Source organism: Pungitius pungitius, chromosome 9 (genome assembly GCF_949316345.1).
Source record: "Pungitius pungitius chromosome 9, fPunPun2.1, whole genome shotgun sequence".
NCBI classification, from domain to species: domain Eukaryota; kingdom Metazoa; phylum Chordata; class Actinopteri; order Perciformes; family Gasterosteidae; genus Pungitius; species Pungitius pungitius.
Window position 1 is genome coordinate 21,069,457 of NC_084908.1, and position 23,355 is coordinate 21,092,811.

The 23,355-nt window shown below is 45.0% G+C and overlaps 1 protein-coding gene across 1 annotated transcript in view; it reads right to left on the reverse strand.

Annotated features, from left to right (window-relative positions):
- The window catches only part of LOC119217854 (voltage-dependent T-type calcium channel subunit alpha-1I-like), a 70,092-nt gene that overhangs the window by 40,743 nt on the left and 5,994 nt on the right, over window positions 1–23,355 (reverse strand). The window contains exons 3-5 of the mRNA XM_062564490.1: window positions 13,443–13,791; window positions 6,242–6,353; window positions 3,030–3,163 (exon numbers count right to left, since the gene is read on the reverse strand). Of these exons, the coding sequence (XP_062420474.1) occupies window positions 3,030–3,163; window positions 6,242–6,353; window positions 13,443–13,777 (581 nt within the window). The 5' untranslated portion in view covers window positions 13,778–13,791. The remainder of the gene's footprint in view (window positions 1–3,029; window positions 3,164–6,241; window positions 6,354–13,442; window positions 13,792–23,355) is intronic.

The following is a 23,355-nucleotide window of genomic DNA, read 5'->3' on the forward strand; positions in this document are numbered from 1 at the left end:
GCTCTGGAGGCTCCTCGGCTCCTCTCCTGCTCCCTTTGCTGAGTGCAGCAGACAGATAGAGGGGGAGGAGCCGGGAGGAAGGAGGGATCCTGAGAGAGGAGGTGTACAGCTGCTACCGCACTCGCCGATAGCCTCGCCAAAGCGGATCACAGTCACACAGGACCCACACATGAGCAGGCACTTACACACAATCGTTCCACAGAGGGGGATCATTGGGGGGCAGCGTCCATGTAGACAAACATCTATGGAGAAGCGTTTCTTTGAAAGGAACAAATACGACGGATCCACAGAACAGATCTTCCCTTACGAATTAATTTGACAATTTAACTATGTTTACACCATTAGAGTGTGAATATACTGTAGTATTCTACTCTATATTATTCTAAAGAATCAGGGATGATAACATCGTTGATGTTTTTACTAGTCTCTGATCTCTGGTCATGTGACATTGTATACAGCCAATCAGTGTTTAGATGAACAGGAGGAGAGCTACCAGCGCTATTAGCAGCGTTAGCAGCATTGCTAACGGCTAAACAACGGGGGTTGACTACAGTTACAAACAGAAGTTACTGAACGTTGTGTCATAAAGGTTAAGTGATGTAACTTATGTTCCTATGTTACCTTTGTACCTTTGTACCCAGCGCTTTCTGTGCCATGAAGTTATGTAGGTACATTTTATGTGATGTTTGTTATCTGTCATAGGTAACGTAGCCTCACTACAAAACAAGTATTTATTACACTTATAATAGTTATATTAAACCAAAGGCACAAAAACTGTGTTTTGAACTGGCAGTGTCTCTGATTCTGAAGCACAGCGTGTTCCCACCCAGCGACCGCAGGCTCCTCAGAGCAGCTCAGTGGGAACGGGATTGATAATTGATAATAAGTCGATTCATGCCAATATCGCCCTTTTTCCCATCTCCTATCGCTTCAACCAGCCGAGGAGGGACTCTTAATGAGCTCCATCCTTCTAATGCTGCTTCCTGTAGACGCACATATGAAGAAGACGTCTCCCGTTCACACACCAGGAGACAGTCCGACCATCGGGGAGCAATTTTGGATCAAGGACGCTACGACAAGCGTCCTCGGGCTGAGGATCAACACCTCCGATCTCGTGATTATGAAACAAGCTGCTGCATCTGCTTTGATGTGTCTTTGCACCTGAAAAGGCTCTTCTAGACGCAGTTTTATGTTGTTACATCATTACTTGTCATTACACGATGGACGCCGAGCCCCCACCAGGGGCAGAGACATCCACCGTGACACAGAGAAACAATGTCAGTCAGATGATTGTGCTCCTGGTAATAACCTTAATAATAAAGTGCCCTTTTTGTGACAGTAAAACTTCAACAAGATAAACGCGCTTCAGCCTGACTTGTTTGTTCATAAGAACACAGGCTTCAGCCTCCCGGGCCGGCTGAGGGTCTTCTGCTGCTACCCCCCCCCCCCCCCCCCCCACTGCTATGTTTAATAGCGTTCCCCACCCTACTCGCTCTGCATGCGCTACACATGCTGATTGTGAGGCTGGGGGGGGGGGCACTAAGCCCGGGGGTTTAGTTCCACAGAGCCAGGGCGACAGGTCTGTGAGGGGGCTGTTTAAAGCATGACGACGGGGGGCTGGGGGGAGGACATGTGGTGAAATTGTGGGACCAGAGTAAAGGAAACATTACGAGAAAGCAAGACGGTGGGGGGGGGGGCGTACCTCATCACCTCCCCTTGAGGGTGAACATTAGAAGAGGAGGATGAAGGGAGTGGGGAGGAAAAGGAGGAGGGAGCATCGCAGGTAGAAGGAAACAAAAGAAACGTCAGTTCAAAAAGGTGGAAAACTGTCAAAACTTAATAGTTTATGGAAAAGAGATGTTTTTATGGTTTGGACACATTAATGAATGGAGGTTTAAGGAAGAACATTCACAGTGAGAGTTGGGGGAGAGATGGATGATGGACCTTTAAAAAATATGTTTCTTCAAAATAGCTTTGTCAGGAAGTCAGGAATTCTCTGATAAGTCATATCATCATCTTTGTCGTTGTAACTTTAACAACCCGTGGGAGAAGAATGTTGGAGATCTTTGTCCCTCGAGGTTTATTTCTCTCTCCTGAGGTTTGATAATCTCACTCTATAGAGGTTTGATACTAAACCTCTGGAGGGCCCCTGAAGATAATTCCTATTAAAGGGAATAAATATTCTCTTTGACTTTAGAACCAATAGTGAGGGAAGCTCAATCAATTGGTGTAAAGCTCATTTGTATACGGTTTAATTTCAGTGTATAAACGAAGCTGCGACTTGCTTGTTTCAACACTTTGTGGTAATCACTTTCCCTCTCATGTGCCAGGAGATGATGTTGAAATGTCTACTTCATGCCAGACTTATTTGTTTTCTTTTCTTTCTGCTGCTTCATCTGTCAAACTGTCCCACAGAATCCCTAGTGGACCTGAAAGGAAACCCAATAAGGTATCAATGAGATCAAAGAACGGCGCCTTCAAGTGTTAAAAGAATCAATTCCACTCAGCTGGCAGCTGCTGTGACCTTCGGCTGCAATGAGAATCCATAATGTAAGCCGCCCGTATGAGGCTTCATGTGTGAGAGGAAACACGTGTACACTTTGATTTAGACGTCCTTCATCCACTGTGTATGACATCACCCGAAGAAAAAGGCCAACCGGTCCGCTGGGAGTCCAGCTGCGGATTGTAAACTATTCTGCTGTGAGCTACTGATAAGGAGTGTGTGGTATAATACCTCAGTCATAGAGGGGGACCTTCTAACACAGAGGCACTCCCAGGCCCTGTCCTGATCAACGAAGAATCAACGAAGAATAACAAAAGACGATCAAACTGAGAGATAAAAAAACAACCTTAAAGCAGGAAGTAATGCAGAGAATTCATAAGGATTCTACTAGATGGAGACAACGTACCAGATGAAAACATCTCAGAGCATGAAGCACACTGCTTCAATACCCCACCAAAAGACTCATTTGCTTCATTTGGTCAATGCCAGATCGAGAGCACAAGGTCTAACAGGAAGTCACACTCACCCCGCCATGACGATAAAGAAATCCAGCCGGTTCCACGTGTCCCCGAGGTAACAGTGTGGGCCGAAGATCCCCAGGGCGACCATCTTAATAACCATCTCCATGGCGAAGAAGATGTAGATGAAAGCATCAAAGGCCTGATGAAGAGACAGGGACACAGATAGAGACATTTCTCAGAGGAGACAGAGAAATCCTAGAAGGTCCTGGAGGAACCTCAGAGGGTCAAAAGGAAACCACTGGTAGATGAAATCCAGCGTTCTCATTGGTTGAGAGTGAGTGACGGGGTGCATTATTGAGCGATAATGTACAGTAGCTGTTCGCATTGACCCATTGTTCCATATCACTGCACTCAAAGTAACACGTTTGATTTTGGGCGACCGTTAGTTGACATTTTAGCTTTTGGCTTGGTGGCGATCGCAAATGATCAATTTGAGGCAATGTGAGGTTTCACAACCGGACATTAAGGTGGACGTCATGATGTGAATGAATGAGATGGTGAGGGACCCAATGCTGTTTACATGAACGTACGAGGACTATTTGTCTCTAGACTGATGAAATGCGATACACAACGTTTGGTGGCTACAACTATGCTTGTGCTGAAAGGCAGCTATTTACTTACTATTTATAATGTAAAATAAAGTAATACTATATATAATGCTGGTAACCGTGTTTTAAAGGCAATACAAGGTACTTGAGGCAGTATTTTATCTTTAATAATGTAACAGGTCAAGGGGCGAGCCTAACTACACCCTCGAACTGTTACATCATTGGACGAAAAAGTACAGCCTCTCGTACCTTATTGCCATAATATAATATATATATATATATATATATATACAGTATATGTGGTGAAGATGTTCACATCACAAGGACATTTGGTTTCAATGCTTTTAAAATATACATTATAGCAGCCAAATCAAATACTGTAGTTCCCAGGAAGGATTTCTTCATAGTGCTTTAATACCTTACTTGTCTCTCTACAGGGTTTGTATGAGGGTACTTAAGATAATTAGCATAAACTCCATATCTCTGAGCCACACTCGCTGTCTCTTTGATTCCTTAAAACAGTGGCTTTCATCCTCGTGGAGGGAAATCCACTTGGGACCACCAGGTGAATCCGAGGGGTCCCTTTTACCAAATCATTGCGTTTACCTTGAGAAATAACTGTCTCTGAATGTCACCCGAGCTGCCTGAGGTGCACAACGACAGCGTGAGGCAGCCTGCCGAACCCCTGTGGTGAAACCAGAGGGGTTCATTGGTGCGTGTTCTGTTTGCAAAGAAGAAACGGAGCGGAGAATCTGTGGCGACGCGCCAGTGCTGATCTCTGGAGTCGACCATCAACCATTATCTACATCACATGATGTACATATTGATTCATGATCATCAGGGCAGCTTCGCCCCAATCAACCCCCCCCCCCCCTCCCCCGCCCGCCCCCGCCAGCATCTCTTTCTCCAACAATTGAATGACTCCACCTCTATCTATCTTCTCCCTACTTGAGTTTTACCTAAATTGTGTTGGAATGCAAAGTAATTTGTTTGTGCGGTAATCAGAGATAAGACCCACATCACACCCACCCCCCCTACCCCCCCCCCCCCCCCCGCATTAATCAAGCATCTAATTAAAAAAAAGGGGAGCAAAAAAAATCCAAATACATCAAAGAACCCAGCGCGCTAATGCGTGTTATTGCTGTTGTAAGCAAAGAGGTGAGATTAGCCACTGTTCTCTTTGTAAAGGGGGATTAGGCAGGGAGGAGGGGGAGGAGGGGGGGGGGGGTCGATGCGCACGGCGGTGCTTGTAATTTGATTTTCACAAGGCGAAGCACTGAAGGCAACACCATCTGCCCCCGGGCCGCCGATGTGAGTCCTCTCTCAAAAGAGGGAATAAGTCCCACCCGGCCGTACTGGAGTTGGACTTCATCAGAAGTAAGAGATGGACGGCAGATAAAAACATCTCTCTCTCCCTGTAGCTGTCACTCGCTCCTCTTCCTTGTCTCCTCTTCTTCACATAGACATCTATGGGACCAGAGGAGTTGCCCCCCTGGTGGACTCACAAACCCCTTGTGCTTCGGGGTGTAGCTACGAGCTTGGTTTGTGAGTTCTAGTTGTAAATTCTCTTACATGTCCAATCAAGTGAGATGGAAACCCCGTGGTCTCCACCCAACGAGTGCAGACTGCGAGGGTTCTCCGCCCTCCGAATCCAATGCAAATGAAACTTTGGTTTGGTTTTAGCGAGGCTTCAACACATCCTTGGGGTGTCGGGAGAGGATAAAGCATCTGAAGGACCGAACTACCTCTGACCCTCACGGAACAAACTAGGATCTGAAAATCCCAATTCATCCACTCATCTGTCCAGAGTGAATGACTTACTGAGCCTCCAGCAGCTCTTTAAGAACACTTCTGTTGGGGCTTAAAGATCGTACTGGAACCACGGACTTTCTGAGAGGAGAGTATTGACCGTAGCACTGCGGCGCACTAAATCCATGGTGGTATTGAATAGCCTCTGTGGATTCTCTGTGGAGATATTCTATTAGGTCCGACTCCCTCCCCCCACTCCCCCACCTCCTCCACCCCACCCAGGGAGCCGGATCAATCCGCTGTGAATGCGTTGCCTTTTGGGAGCTTGTGTGAGAACTTGGAAGTTGGAAGGCGATTCAACGAGCACTTCGCACCGACAGGCCGGAGACACACGTGCACACGCTCGCACGCAGGTGTTGCGCGGGAGTGGGGGGGTGGGGGGAGGGTACGTGCTCGCTGCACCATAAAGACCACATCCTAGCAGTGACTCACGGAGGGGGGTAAAAGGCGAGGAAGGGCTGAGAGGAAAGGCAGTGTGTGTGTGTTTGTAAGCACACTGATCTGTTATCGCGATGTTTGAGAGAGCTTCTGATCAAATATACATGACAACTTTATTCATAAGAGAGAAACCGTGTGAGTGAGGCCGTGAAGCCCCCTGTCGTACAGGATGTGGAGGGCGGGGCCACAAAAACACACCAAAGACTACAAAGGTGCACTTGCATCATCGAATCTAACGGAAAGCACGATCCTTCACAGGACGCCATGATTGTACCGCTGGAAAAAAAGGGGACAATGGAGATGTAAACTTCTGTCTTACATGTTAGAATGAATGAACAATTTAGTGCTAGGAGACACCAGCAAGGAGGAAAAGATCCGATGACAAAGACAATGTGTGTGTTTGTGTGTGTGTGTGTTCCTACCTGCAGTATTTGGCACCTGTCTGACGTGCAGTCGATGTTCTCACAGGGCTGGTACATCCCCAGAGTCACGCAGTTCAGCAGGATCACCATCATGCTGACACGCTCGAACCACGTGTAGGCGGCTGGCGTTAAGGAGAAGGTCTCAGGGAGAGGACGCGACAGGACAGGAAGTAATCGAAAGTCTTTTTCAGTTGTAAATTCATGGTCATTGGGTTTCTGGACCTTCTGGGATCTTTAGAGAGCAGCAGTGAAACATACAAGATAAACTCCCGGATGATAGATTATCACGTACAACCCAACGACATGTTCAGAGAAGAGAACCAGCACGTTGACACAATCTTAGAGATCCTCAGCGCTGAAATTTGTTCAAATGTATTTGTTTTTGCTCTGATTTTTTCAACTTTTTTTCATGACATATTTTGACTCTTTTTGCACAATATGTTTTGAACTAAAAACTTTTTCATCTTACATATTCCGATTTTCTTTTTTTTACGACTTGATATTTAGTGGTTTTGCAACCATAATTTTTTTTTACTTATTTTGCTCTATTTTTTTTACACCTTACTTGCTAAATATTTTTTGACCTAATGTTTTTTTACTTTTTTTTCTCAAAACTTTTTTACCTTACATATTCAGGGTTTTTTTCCGACTTAATATTTTTTTTTACTTTTCTTCATGACAATTTTTGCAAAATCATTTTTGACCAAATTTTTTGTTTACTTTTTTTGCTCTAATTTTTTACACCTTACATATTTTGACAATTTTTGCAAAATCATTTTCGACCTAATGTTTTTTTACTTTTATTCTCAAAACTTTTTCATCTTACATATTCAGGTTTTTTTTCCGACTTAATATTTTTTTTACTTTTCTTCATGACAATTTTTGCAAAATCATTTTTGACCTAATTTTTTGTTTACTTTTTTTGCTCTTATTTCTTACACCTTACATATTTTGACAATTTTTGCAAAATCATTTTCGACCTAATGTTTTTTTACTTTTATTCTCAAAACTTTTTCATCTTACATATTCATATTTTTTTTAATTTTTATTCCGACTTTTTTTACTTTTCTTCATGAGATTTTTCCACCTTACATATTTTGACAATTTTTGCAAAATATTTTTTGACCTGTTTTTTTACTTTTTTTTCTCAAAACCTTTTCACATTACACATTCAGATTTTTTTCCAACTTATTATTTACTTACAAATTTTTACAAAGTATTTTTTCACCTAATTCTTTTTAAACTTTTTTTGCTTACTTTTCAGATTTTTTTTTTAAAAATATTTTTTTTACTTTTCGTCTTGTGATTTTTCCACCTTACATAATTTGACAACTTTTTAAAAAAAAAATTTCACCTGTTTTTTTACTTTTTTTTCTCAAAACTTTTTCACCTTACACATTCAGATTTTTTAATTTTTTTTCCGACTTAAATTTTGTTTTACTTTTCTTCATGACATTTTTCCATCATACATATTTTGACAATTTTTGCAAAATCATTTTTGACCTAATTTTTTTTAACTTTTTTTGCTCTAATTTGTTTACACCTTCCATATTTTGACAATTTTTGATAAATATTTTTTGACCTAATGTTTTTTTACTTTTTTTTCTCAAAACTTTTTCACCTTACATATTCAGGGTTTTTTCCGACTTAATATTTTTTTTACTTTTGCAAAATCATTTTTGACCTAATTTTTTGTTTACTTTTTTTGCTCTAATTCTTTTACACCTTACATATTTTGAAAATTTTTGCTAAATATTTTTTGACCTAATGTTTTTTTACTTTTTTTCTCAAAACTTTTTCATCTTACATATTCAGATTTTTTTTATTTTTATTCCGACTTTTTTTACTTTTCTTCATGAGATTTTTCCACCTTACATATTTTGACAATTTTTGCAAAATATTTTTTGACCTGTTTTTTTACTTTTTTTTCTCAAAACTTTTTCACATTACACATTCAGATTTTTTTTTCAACTTATTATTTTTTTTACTTTTCTTCATGAAATTTTTCCACCTTACATAATTTGACAACTTTTGCAAAATATTTTTTCACCTAATTTCTTTTTAATTTTTTTACTTACATATTCAGATTTTTTTTTTAAAATCCGACTTAATATTTTTTTACTTTTCTTCATGAGATTTTTCCACCTTACATAATTTGACAACTTTTGCAAAATATTTTTTTACTTTTTTTTCTCAAAACTTTTTCACCTTACACATTCAGGGTTTTTTCCGACTTAATATTTTTTTTACTTTTGCAAAATCATTTTTGACCTAATTTTTTGTTTACTTTTTTTGCTCTAATTCTTTTACACCTTACATAATTTGACAACTTTTGCAAAATATTTTTTTACCTAATGTTTTTTTACTTTTTTTTCTCAAAACTTTTTCACCTTACACATTCATATTTTTTTTCCGACTTAAATTTTGTTTTACTTTTCTTCATGAGATTTTTCCACCTTACATATTTTGACAATTTTTGCAAAATATTTTTCGATGAATGAAAAACACATAATGGAATCATAATGGAATCATGCCACAGACTCACACGCCTCTTTGGCTCCTCCCTAACGAGGACACAGATCTCCTCCTCAGGTGTCGGCCTGGAGGATCTCCAAGAGCTATTGCATCCATATTGGAGCTCCTGGACATCTTGCAGGCAGGCACTAATTTCAACGTGCATATCACGTTTAAATCAAACGACGGGTCAAAGCTTATTCTCCTCGTTCCCATTGTGTGAGTAATGATGACAGGCTTCAGGGCGGGCGGCGTGCGGAGGTTGTTCCCGCCGCCAAATGCCTTCTTAAAAAAATAAAAAGAATAACTGCTCTGCATCTTCCTCTCGCGCACGAGCCGCTTTAACAACGTGTCGCTCTGCCTCTCTCTCTCTGCCCTTCTGAAAAATGAGTCAATTAGTGTAGCTTCCTTGGAGGAGGCAGACGCACACACTGAGACACACACACAGAGACACACACAGACGCACACACTGAGACACACACAGACGCACACACTGAGACACACACAGACGCACACGGAGACACACACACAGAGACACACACACAGAGACACACACACACAACTTATTGTTTCCAAGAAGAAGTCAGAAGTTATTCCATGGAACTGTTTCACCACTGATTCTGTCTTTTTTCCTACCTGGGAGCGATTCACATGTCGGGGGGGTTTGACTTCACATTCACCAGCCGCCTGTCACTCAAAACAAAAAACAACACCTCCGGTTCGGCTTGAGTGATCGGCCTGTTGTGGTGCCTCCCTGGAGGGTTGGAGCACCGCTCTGTCAGGACGCAAAGGATTCTGGGTGATTCCTTTAGTCGTGGGAATCCGCAGTTATCTTTGTTCATGTGTAACACACACACACAATTTTCAGTCACAATCTTGGAATACAGCCTTGTGTATCTTGTTTTTTGTGACCATATATGGACATCAGCCCCTAACGCTGCACTTTGCCCCCTGGAAGCAGGATTCATACCCACAGAAACCTGCTGTTTCCTGCAGTTTGAAACCAATGCCATCCGGAGTTGCTTGTGAAGTGCTTCCAGTGTCACATACGACTCTATAGGAGGTTTTGTCTTTAACTCAACAGCACACCCTTCCGCAGAGGGGAGCCCCCCCCATTTTGTTTTCTTTCCTCGCTGTGCTCAAATCAGCGCATTGAATAAGACGATCCTTCCTCTGCACAGCCAAACAAAACAGAAGAGAAGAAGAACTTGTAAGACGAAAGATAATCACCTGAAGGTAAGTAAAGGGCCGGAGGGCGGGTAGGGGGGGGGGGGGGGGGTCATGGTGATTCTTCAGTTCCACAGATATTCAGCTAGTTCATTAAAATAAACAACAAAGTCACAAAAGCATTTGTCTAAGAATCCCTCCCCTCCAGCTGCCTCCCAGAGAGGCTCTGCCTTGTTGCTGTGGCAACAAACACAAAGTAATATATATTAGGAAGCTTCAAACACACACAAGTAGATACACAACAGGGGGGGGGGTGTGTTTGTGGTTGTGGAGAGATTATCAGAATGCCACGACTTCATTTAGCGGCGCGTGAGGGAAACGGACTGAGGCAGCAACAGGAAGTGGAGACGAAGACGGTGAAGCGGTGGATTTCATCCAGAACGAAGCGGCGAGGAAACAGCGAGGAGTCGAAGTGTGAGACGAGGCGGGAAACACCTGAGTGAGACACATCTGTTGGGATTCTCTCACTCTCTGACACACCTGACGGGTTCAGGAGAAGAGGTGAAAATATTCTACACACCATTCACTACTATTTCATTTTAGTTTACCTGTTGGTTCTATGAGCGAAAGTCAGAGATTCTTTTGTTAAAGTTGCACTCAGCATGATGTTCATTTAGAGTCAAACAGACCATAAAGAGGGGCGGGGCTACACAATGATTGACAGGTCCTGACCTGAGACGTTTACAGCGTCTTTGTGTCCTCCTCAGTCCAGATGAGGTCACTTTATTTCTGCATTTGGAGGCAACACGTTAGTATTCATGATCTTGGGGGGGGGGGGGGGGGGCACGCTGATTGTCCCTTTAACACATGTCGCTCACAACGTCACGCAGCGGCGCTGAGATAATCTGATGAGGACAGAGATCAGGGGAAGGTTTCTCCTCAGGGTTTTTGGTTCCGTGAGGAGATCCAGACAGATGGTTACAGATAACACACACACACACACACGCACACACACACACACACACACGCACACACACAAACCCACACACACACACAGGACTCTCCACAGGAACCACCGTGTTACCTGGAGAGCCCGGCGGGGGATGCCCACCTGACAGTAATGCGTATCGGCAGCAGCCAGCGTGACATGGGCTGCATTAGTGTGTGTGTGTGTGTGTGTGTGTGTGTGTGTGTGTGTGTGCAGAGAGGAGGGGACACACAGCGGGGGAAGTCCAGCATGTGAGGAATGGACCTAATGAACCACTAATTAATCCCAAGACGCTGGTGGGACTTCAACGTGTCGTTTTAAATCATCAGAAACACTGAAACTTCTTCTCCAGTTATTATTTAAGAAAAGACCTTAGATTAAAGATTAAAGAGAACAAAGCTAATCTATAAACAGGAGAACTGTTATTGTTGTTATTGTTATTTACAATTAAGAGAAAACACTGCTGGGGGGGAGGGGGGGTTAGGTCCCAGCATGCAGCGGTTCTACAGGTACGTACGCTAGCATTAGCATATTGATTAACAGGTGCATTAGCATAAGAACGACTAAATAAGAAGAACGTAAAAGAATAGAAGCCCCCCCACCCCCCCTTGACAGCTTCAGCATTGTAACATAAGTTCATCCATGCTGCACACGTCCATTTGGAGAAAGGAGCGTCCCAAAGAGGGAGGCTAGCTGTCATATATATATATTTATATATGACATGTATATATGAGCGTAACCGACCCTTCAAAATAAAACCCTCCACATGGAGTGTCTCCTCACTAGTATACATTAGATTAAGCTTAATCAATATATTAACATACATACATACTATATACATACATACTATATACATACATACTATGAACACGCAAGAATCAATGGTCAAACGATGCTGTAATAACTGTTGATTAGTGTTCTTTTACAAAAAAGAGACTTCCAAAGTATCCAAAGTGCTGCTTTGTTGCACGTAAACAACGTTGTTTTAGCAGAAGAATGAACAGTTGATTCCAGTGATCATTACAGCGTCCCGGGGGAAGCTTCTCATGCTTTTACTTTCATGGCCTTCAAGTCGCTACGAGCCGCGATGTCCACGTCCCTTACGACAGCTCGCTTGCTTTCAGGATAACAATTCCTGGCACGTCGTTTCCTCACAAGGTGGGAGTGAATGAGGATGAGGAAACGATCAATTGTGTACACCAGTGATTGGGAATAAACGCAGAGCGACAGAAGTCTGACCCGCCTGTCTGCGTTGAATACCGAGTATCCGCCTCACTGACGAAAAGATTTAACACAACAAAAAACAAATGATTTTCTGTCTCAGGGAGGAAGGGTTAGGAAGAGGGGTGAGTCAGGGGGAGGAGGGGAGGGAGGGGGGAGCTGAGGCAGCACTCACAACTCCTTAAGCACCAATAAGTGGACAATCAACTGCCAATCAGCGTTAGGCCCCGCCCTAAAGCATCCCCTGCTTTATGGTCTGTTTGACTCTAAATGGACCATCATTCACTAAATGAACATCATGCTGCATTGAAGAAGACTTGAAACTAGAGACTGAGACCATAAACTCATGTTTACAATGTTTACTGAAGGAATAAATCAAGAGAGAAGTAGAGTCATTTCCTCATAGACGTCTATGGGAGCAGAGGAGTCGCCCCCTGCTGGTCACTACACAGAAGTAGAGTCATTTCCTCATAGACGTCTATGGGACCAGAGGAGTCGCCCCCTGCTGGTCACTACACAGAAGTAGAGTCATTTCCTCATAGACGTCTATGGGAGCAGAGGAGTCGCCCCCTGCTGGTCACTACACAGAAGTAGAGTCATTTCCTCATAGACGTCTATGGGAGCAGAGGAGTCGCCCCCTGCTGGTCACTAGAGGGACGTCTGTGTCTTCCATCATAGCCGTGAGCACCCTGCTAGCAAAGCAGGGATTCAACACAACACTATAAAGCCTGTACGGTGTAGGTGAAATAGAGTTAATTGGGAGAATCCAGATGGGTGAGAGTTTGACTTGTAAACGGAGCAGAGGATCGAATAAAAAAACGGTTGTTTTTTCTGTGACTTCACACTCAAAGAATAAATGTGTTTTAAGCATCTTTTCACCACTTGTTTTCCTGCTCTGATTCCCTCCTCCTCTGCGGCCGGTGACAAATGAACCTGAAGCCGACGTGATGTCGGCTTAATGGAAAGGTGAGAAGTGCAGAGCGCCGTAAAGAGGACATTTATTTCAGCCTGGTGGGTGGGACAACAGGTCGCCCCTTATTCAAAGAATAAATAGGCTTTCTTTTCACATTGGAGCTGCTCAGTCACACAACACCTGACAGGAAGTGTTTTCAGCAGCGCGATGACAACTCTCCAACCCCCCCCCCGCCCCCTCCCGCCAAGCAGAGCCAGGTGGAGACTCACCTGTCCAGAGTATGTCCCTTCACAGCTGAACCTGAAGATACCAGAGGTTCAGCCTTCTTAATGTGGAGCCCAATGACGATGGATTCAGATTAATTAAACCCCCTCGTCACCCCCCCAGAGAAAGGATATGGGCTGGAGACCATGCGGATGCAGCAGCTGCGGGGACAGGTGGTCTGCTTGAGGCAGAAGAAGACCACGGGGGCGAGCTCCGGGTACGGCACCACCAACACGCTGGTGGAGCTGCTGTGGCCGTCCTCCTCCTCCTCCTCTTCGTCCTCCTCATCGTCGCCGTCGCACTCCACCACCTCTTCCTCGTCCTCCTCGATCCTCCCTTCCTCCTCTATTTCCTCCTCTTCCTCCTCCTGTTCCTCGCGGTGCGCGGAGGGCCTGCGGGGGGAGGAGGAAGTGATTGCCGCCGCCGTCGATGTGGCGACGCCGGGCCCCTCCTCCTCCTCGCTCGTCATGGCAACGCAGCGCTCTGGGGGGGCAGACAGAGGGGAGGAGTTAGTTAGAATGTACTTAAGAACAAATACTCCAAGACCTTTTTTTTAGATAAACGGTTTATAGACTCAGTTTGAACGGTCGTAGGAGCCTTAAAGGTTTTATGAAAAATAGCAAAACTATTGATACATAAATGTCACTGCGGACATTAAAAGTGACGCTAGAGGTTGACCTGTCAATCAGCGTCAGGCCCCGCCCTGAAGCATCCTCTGCCGCTAAAGAGAACAAAACCAAGATCTTCAAGATCTCAAAGCCGTGAGAGCAGGAGGTCACCTTCTAGTCACGTTCCTGTGGAAGCCCGCGTGGTGCGACATGTGACCAGCTGAGACGATGAGTCCGGCGGCCTCCTGCGATTAAACTGTCGAGGTGATCGAGTGTGTGGGGGGGGGGGAGTGCACCTGGGCATTACAAGGGGAGGCTCCTATTAAATATGCAGGAGCTGGCGATCATTAAGTGAGCTGCTGTGTACTGTGAACGTCTGCACACATTTCAGTGTTAACATTCACTGCTCCTCCTCCGAGGTCTGTGCACCATCAGCCTCCGTGGAACACTACGTGATGGGGGGGTCCGAAGACGCACGCAACCACCAGTGAATTACATCAGACACGACACCCCCCTCCCCCATCCCATGCCCCCCCCGAGATAAAGAACTCTGACCTCTGTGGGTGTGAGAGTTAAAAAGAACAGAACACAGAAACTCCTCAGAACTAAAGTCCACTTGAACACGATCACATCATAATCACGTCCACCGCTGGTTCATCTAAAGACAAAAGTCAAGGAAAGCTCACTTTTCCAGTTTTACTGGCAGCTAGATCCTCTTTTTATGAGTAATGAGCTCTCTCTTCAGCTAACCGCTAGCTTACCGCCAGCTAACCGCGCTGGGAGTGTTTGGATGTGATCTAGATGCTCATTAGTGAGCTCTGGACCACGCTGATGGGCCCAATGGCCTGAGTCACACACACAAATATAGTGGAGACCGGGGTCCTCGTTGGGACGGACCCTCACACCCGCAGCGCCTCGGACCGGCACCAACATGGCTCCCAACGTGAAGACAGTTGTGTACCAGACGAAGAGCACTTTGCGTGCGGCCTCGTTGGATTCCACTGACCCTCCTCCGAGGGGCCGCGTCAGATGATCTGGATCCGTTAGTCTGGATCTGTTAGTCTGCCACCAATGTACCCTGACAGCTGATGTATCCTCCATGTGTGTGTGTGTGTGTGAGTGTGTGTGTGAGTGAGCATTAACGTTTTACAAAACGTACACTCCACTCCCATCGAGAACCCAAACGCTGCACGCCATTGTGCGTCAGTTAGACGTGACTGAAAATTCCCATTTTACAGACACGTCTAACTGATGTAGAAACAACAAAGCAACTTTCTCCTGCGCCGTTAACAATGATTCCATCCGACCGTCCGAGGGGCCGACCCCATCCCTGTCGCGCTCTGACCGTTGTCACGGTAACCAATGTCCAACATGACCATCTGAATGCAAAGTAGGACGAAAAGGGTGCGTTTGAAAATACGTGCGATGCCTACAGGGCGGCGACTGGGAAAAACTGTTGTGCAATAACTCTTTTAATTCTAGAGGAAAGATAAAGACAACGAGGGGAGAGAAGTGGAGACAGCAACTTGTCTCGCAGTAGTAGCAGCCCATGTCCTCTGCTGAGGACACTTCTGTGACGAACATGTCTCTCTCAGTGCGTCCGGTCCGGTTTTCGAGGATTGGCTCGGAGCTTTGAAGGCAAAAAGCCGGTTTGCCAGACGTGGAGGTGCTGACGAGTCTGCAGTTGGCAGGACTTTAGGTGGTTTATGAGTCCATCACAACGCGGATTTACCATTTATGAAGAGCAGGAGCACGACTTAAAAATGAATATCATTTGTTTGAAATGAAAATCAGAAAACTACCGGTTAGGCTGAGAAACTGATGGCAGGCAACATAAAGCTCAGAGGCTCATTCTAAAGCCAATGTGTAAGTGATTTTAAAACCTGCTCTTTAGTGACCACCAGGGGGCGACTCCTCTGGTCCCATAGAAGTCTATGAGAAAATGCCTCTACTTCTCTCTTGAAAACAGTTGAACATCAGTTGAAACTGTTGAAATTTTGTGCTGCAAATGTACCAAGACTGGAAAGTGACATGAAAGTGACATTTCGACATCGAGAAACCGTTAAATCTATTTGGCTTTTACAACAGAGCCCGTTTAATCTGTTTATAATATGTGCAGGTAGCTTTAGAGATGACACTTTCTTAAATTCAGCTCTCCTAAGCCGAGGAAACACCCGGGACTTCGTACGTGACAGCTAACGGAATTAGCCTTTAATTGATGGGAGCGTTATCTCATAAACCCACTGGAGACCATGAAGGAGGCCAACGAGAGTTAGGGCGGAATTAATTTGTGTGGCTGATGGTATTCATCACCATTGTATGAGGAGGAGGAGGAGGGGGGTGAGGGATGGAGGAGAGAGAGAGAGAAACTGAAGCCAGAGCAGGAAGGGTATTAATATTGAAAATAGGGCTCATGCTATTATAACTAAGCATACGCTATCTCATTTAATAATGTGTCATTTAAAATATGTTAGTAATAATAAGTCAAGCAGCTGAAGACTGAAGTCCAATTATTGTGTCTTAGGGAAATTGTTTGGGAAGACCCTTGTGTCCCTGTTTCTGTATTTGACTTAATAAAACTGACCTATTGAAAATATCTGCAAGCTGTTAACTGCAACGTTCTCTCTATTACTTAGCTGTTAGCAGTGGCGCTAACGTTGGTAGCTCGTCTCCTCTTCATCTAAACACTGATCGGTTGGTTTCACCTTCAGAATGTTGAAGGAGAAAACTTTTTGAAATGACTCTCTTTTTGATGGACGTGGTCCATGATTAGATACACAACTATGGTCTGCTTAATATTCGACCAAACCAAGTCCCCTAAACCTCTCAGAGACAATCCACATATTCCTCAACCAACGCCGCCCTGCGAGAGGTTTCACTTTGAGATTAGTCCAGCCGGCGGAGCCAATCCGACCCAAAGGAACGCTCGAGCGCTTCTACGAGAGTCCACATGGCGTCCACATGGCGTCCACATGGTACAGACGGCGTCCTGCAGGAGGGACACGTAGGTACAGACGGCTCAGAGCTCTGTCTTACGTCCTTTCCTTTGCTGGAGACGAGCCGTGCGTCCCCACCTCGGTGGACATGAAGCCGCTCGGTCAGGTTTAGTCTCGTTAAAGATTTACTCGTTCTCTCCGTCCGTCCCACTCAGAGACAAACCTCTTTACAGCCAATCGGTGTCTTTCACAGAATTCCCCTCTGAATATTGACGTTTCTTCTTCACTTGTGTACTCAGTAGATCAACACACACACAGACACACACTGTAACTGTTCCCCCTCTGTGATACATTTGATTCACATCACCATCAGCTTAAAGGAGGACGACTTCTCTCAGTCCGACTCCTGTAACGTCTGAAAGTCCAGATGATGAAATCCATCACATCAGAGAACGGATATGCTAATCTACTCATATTTACAACAGTATTCCCTAATAATATTTGTATTACCCATGGTTTTCTCTCTATTTACATTCACTCCAGTATTCACTATTTCATTCCAGAATAATCATGAAACCCGTCCCGAATTCAAACAAACTTAAACCCGAGCATGGAGGAATAATTTGTAGCAGCAAATGGATATTTGTGTGAAGGATGAGTTTGGTACAATGGCCTCAGCTCTCTTTATGTCTTCTCTAACTAACGGGCTCCTCAGTGAGCCAGATGTTCCACGGCGTACCGGTGCACCAGTCTGCCCTGAGGAGGGAACTAGAGGAAGGGCTTCGAGACTGCAATGAGGAGGAGGAGGAGGAGGAGGAGGAGGAGGAGAAAAAAAGCAGTAGTACCGTTCATTTGAAATATTATGCAGCAAATGTACTGTAATGGGAAAGTGAAATCAAGCACTTTCAAATAACTACATTTAACATTTCGACATGGAGAAACCGTTAAATCTATTTTGCTTTTACAACAGAGCCCATTTAATCTGTTTATAATATGTGCAGGTAGCTTTAGAGATGACACTTTCTTAAATTCAGCTCTCCTAAGCCGAGGAAACACCCGGGACTTCGTACGTGACAGTTAACAGAATTAGCCTTTAATTGATGAGAGCGTTATCTCATAAACCCACTGGAGACCATGAAGGAGGCCAACGAGAGTTAAGGCGGAATTAATTTGTGTGGCTGATGGTATTCATCACCAACAGAGAAGAAAGAGGTGGGAGAAGATCCAAATGAGGGGAAGAAATGTGTCACATGTGGGTGTGGTGAAGAGGTAAATTCATCAGGAAACAAAAAAAAGGAAAGTCTGAGAGTCCAAGATGACGTTGGCTCAGAGGATGTTCCATCTCTGAAAGGGGAAAAGATAAAAGCTGCATCATCTCTCCCGACCAGCAGGGGGCAACTCTTCTGCTCCCATAGACGTCTATGAGGAAATTACTCTACTTCTGTGTAATGACCAGCAGGGGGCGACTCCTCTGCTCCCATAGACGTCTATGAGGAAATGACTGTACTTCTGTGTAGTGACCAGCAGGGGGCGACTCCTCTGCTCCCATAGACGTCTATGAGGAAATGACTCTACTTCTGTGTAGTGACCAGCAGGGGGCGACTCCTCTGCTCCCATAGACGTCTATGAGGAAATGACTCTACTTCTGTGTAGTGACCAGCACGGGGCGACTCCTCTGCTCCCATAGACGTCTATGAGGAAATGACTCTACTTCTGTGTAGTGACCAGCAGGGGGCGACTCCTCTGCTCCCATAGACGTCTATGAGGAAATGACTCTACTTCTGTGTAGTGACCAGCAGGGGGCGACTCCTCTGCTCCCATAGACGTCTATGAGGAAATGACTCTACTTCTGTGTAGTGACCAGCAGGGGGCGACTCCTCTGCTCCCATAGACGTCTATGAGGAAATGACTCTACTTCTGTGTAGTGACCAGCAGGGGGCGACTCCTCTGCTTCCATAGACGTCTATGAGGAAATGACTCTACTTCTGTGTAATGACCAGCAGGGGGCGACTCCTCTGCTCCCATAGACGTCTATGAGGAAATGACTACTTCTGTGTAGTGACCAGCAGGGGGCAACTCCTCTGCTCCCATAGACGTCTATGAGGAAATGACTCTACTTCTGTGTAGTGACCAGCAGGGGGCGACTCCTCTGCTCCCATAGACGTCTATGAGGAAATGACTCTACTTCTGTGTAGTGACCAGCAGGGGGCGACTCCTCTGCTCCCATAGACGTCTATGAGGAAATGACTCTACTTCTGTGTAGTGACCAGCAGGGGGCAACTCAAGGCTGATGACACAAAGACGCACACTTCCTGTGAATCAGCGCTGCTTGGCACCACCAGAGCGCCAGGATCTACGGCTGATGGAGAAAGAATCAGCTGTAGAAAGGATGCTGGGATCCTCAGGTGGGAAGTGAACACACGCAGCCCAGTTAGTGCGAGTCTGCCTGAGAGGAGAGCAGTGCATCCTGGGAGTTTGTGTCGGGGCAACCTGCTCCCTTCGCTCTCTGAGGATGCCACAGTTCAAGATATTCCCTCCGGCGTTGGGAACAAAGAGGCGAGTCTGGTTTTTATTTGATTTATTCTGCACTGAAAAACACACGAGGTGAAAACATCCTGCTCGCGATTCCAAACATTTTCATGGTCTCTCTTTTTTTATTAAACAGAGAGTGATTAGTGTCAGCAAGAGAAAAGAAAATAACTGATTTGTTCCCTCAAATGGATCATTTCAACTCTCCAAGCCTTTAATTTTCTCCCCTGATGTAATAACTGTAGTGCTCTGTAATTACATCCCATTAAGTTATTGTAGAGGTTGGAGCTGGATTCAAGGGGTTGCTGCTCGGGGGGGGGGGGGGGTTGCTGGAGACTTTCAGCTCTCAGCAGCTATGAAGGGACAAAGAAACCAAACGGAATCCCCGGTCACGTGACCCAGAACGATGTGAATCTACCGTGTGATGATGCTGGTGTGACGTTCACCAGGAGCAGAGACTTCATTGGACGTAATCATTGTGATGTCACTCGCTGAGTTGTGCATCAAGTTTGGCGATTTCGCTGTTGCCATCTTGTTTTTACAAAACCAGTGGACAGGAAGTGACCATTTAAGGACTGAGGAGGACGTACATAGCCCCGCCTCTAAAGCAAAGCATCCCCTGCCTTGTGGTCTGTTTGTCTCTAAATGGACCATAATCTACGAAATGAAACATTGTGGTTCATCCACAAAATGAGTGTCAACAGGATTATTATTATTATTATTGTTATGGAGGAAGTCAACACTTATTGGGTGAAAAATATGTTGAACTGGACAAAGCAGAATAAATGAGTGAATAAATCAAATGGGACACTTTTATTACTTTTATGTGGATCGCTTCGTATTTTAATGGGATGCAAATGGTTTCCAGATGATCTTTGTCTTTTCAATGTGTCTTGTTTTCTGGGTCATGGACTCATTTAACACCTTTAACTAAGGTACATAAGGAATGGAATTATTATTCTTATTTGCATCTCCCCCAGCTATGGAAACAAAACTGTAATTCTGTCAAAAGAATTGTACAGCGCCGTTGTGCACAGATTTATTGTGTCTTTGGTTCACTATTAACCTTCTGGGTGTAAATGGAGGTATTAGGAGCCTGCAATGACAATCAGGGGACATTCAATAAAAACATTGCAGATGATGGTAATGTTTATTCATCGACATGAGGACAACTGAATGCAATTTACTACTTTATCATTTTAAATGGGTTTTACAATGCAAATGAATGTAAAACACTTTGCAACATGAGGTCCAGTATCCTGAAGAAAGGTTTTAGCTGCAAACAATCAGGCTCCATAATAGCTGCAAAATGTATTACTTACTTATATTGATCTATTGTTATTTATTCATTTCAATTACTACCTTTTAAATGTGGTTCCGTCTGTTGGGCTGGATGAAGACACCTCCTGTACTTTGGGAACCACTGATCCATGACATCATCACGAGGTTCCTTCTATCAGCTGGTTTATTACGGCTGTGATGCAATTGATGTTTTCTGAGTGGAGCTCGGTGCTAGGCTACGCTAACGCTGTAGCGCCTCCACCCCCCCTCAAAGTAAGGTGACGTAGGCATAAACGTGACCATTGGTGCACATACATTAACACACATTCTCACCTTCTGTCGCGCAAAACAGACGGAAACGAGAAGAAGACAAAAGAACCTGTGTCCCCACCGTCCTCAGCTGTGACCAATGACAGCACGAATGGCATCATAACCCCCCCCCCCCCCCCCAACGCACCAACACAACGGGGTAGGAGCATCAGCAATGGAAGGGATGAGCATGGGAGGGGGGGGTCAGAGGGCAACGTGGACGTGATGTGAGGAATGTGAAGAGAGAGAGAGGGAGGCGGGGGCGTTGGGTGCTGATGGAGGAGGGGAGGGTGCGTGGGGGTGATGTGACAGATACCTCGTGAGTAACGGAGGCCCGAGGCTGAATGGCTCCTCACTAGAACCACTGTGTGTGTGTGTGTGTGTGTGTGTGTGTGTGTGTGTGTGTGTGTGTGTGTGTGTGTGTGTGTGTGTGTGTGTGTGTGTGTGTGTCTGAATTACAGCACAACAGACTGTATACATGCAGAGAACCAGAGAGGATAAGTGAAGAAGAGGAAGATGAAGAGGGCCAAACAACTGGGAGGAGATGAAGAGGCGTCGCAAGAAGAGGAAATGAGGAAGATGAGGCTGACGGGGGGGGGCAGGTGAGCAGAGGGGAGGGGAACAACAGGAAGTACGACTGTAGGAAGCCCGTTGGGGGGGGGGGCAATTAGTAAGGAAGGGAAGTGAGCCCCCCAGAAAACTCCCTCCCTCCTGTTTATTGAACGCACTCAGTTTTCTGTGCAAAGAGAGCAGCGTAGACGACTACACACACACACACATGCACACACACATGCACACACACATGCACACACACACACACCCACATGCACACACACACATGCACACACGCACACTCAAACCCACTCACATGCAGCGCTATAATCGGCTACATCCCTTTATATTAGGCTCTGTCAGGACTTTGCGCCCCCAAAGCCCACATGTAGGCAACATGCAACACACACACACAACGCTCCAATGGTGTAACATGCTGCTTCTATGCAAGTGAGTTGCACACCCACTCCAGAGCATGGAGGTAAAGAGGGGGGGGGGGCTGAAGAAGCACCACCACAGAGGCAGGGAGAGAAAGGGAGAAGACCATTTTCTCTCGTTTTCAACCAGCGATGCTAAATTCTGACTTCCGATGACTGCGTGGAAGGAATGTTCGGCCTTTGACTCGTTGACTGAAGTTACAACTTCAACACAAGGAACAACACGTCCGAGCCTTAGTGAAGTTACAGAGGCAGATGTAGCATGCAGCCACTGTGTTAAAGCTGCATTCTCTGCACTATCCACCAGGGGGCGACTCCTCTGGTCCTATAGAAGTCTATGAGAAAATGACTCTACTTCTCCCTGGTGACCACCAGGGGGCGACTCCTCTGGTCCTAGAGAAGACTGTACACTTGATGCATAAAATACAAGATTGATACCAAGATGGCGACGTTGCAAAAGTTATAGTGTCATGGTGTGCATTTATTCTAAATGCACACCACCAGTAGCTCCACTAGTGCGGAGGCAGATTTGACGGCCTCACAGCAGGAAGCTCCTTCCTGGTGTGCACTTGTTCGTGTTTTCCTTTCGGGCTTTGGAGGTTTCCTGGACCGCGGAAGTCTTGTTTTCCATTAATTTTCTGGAGACTTAAGGCGTCAAACCAGCGTGTTTGATGCAGGTGAAAAAAAAATGAATGAAATGTCGGCTGGTTCCCGCCTGGAACTCAGAACGCTTACGCTCCTCCCATCTGCAGCCTCCCCCCCCGCTCATCACCATTAAGCCGAGCGACGGCGCTTAAGAGGTACGACGTGTAAACAGACAGGGAACATTACCCTGAATGTGTGAGAGTATATTACTAGTATATTAATAGTATTGCTGTGAAAACTCTACAATGTTATTATTTTGACACATTTACTGTAAATTACTGTCACTCAGAAGAAGCACTGTGCGGTAAACTTATATTTAAAAAGCATAAAATACTACCAAGATCTGGATAGCAGCAACACCTTTTCTGCAAGGAGTCATTTAAAAAATGCATTTCCTAAATGCTTCTCGATATTGAATGTAACTTAGACATCACATGATATCACCGCTGCTTCGATTTTATCGGACATGTTTGAACGAGAAGATGCCAATACACACTTGTCCAGTAAATGGTAATAGAATGAAATAGTTAAACCTTGAAGGTTAAGACCCATGCAGTGCTGTGAGGTACACGGGTTCAATACCTGCGGATTACTAATTATCATCACATGTTGGCATCTCATTGGCGGTGATTCACTCCTCGATGAACATGGATCGGTTCTTTAGGATGTAGACAAACTCTGAGTCACCGGTCCCTTACAGTCTAAATCCCCCACAATGCAAAGCGCACACTCGATATTGTTATCAGACAT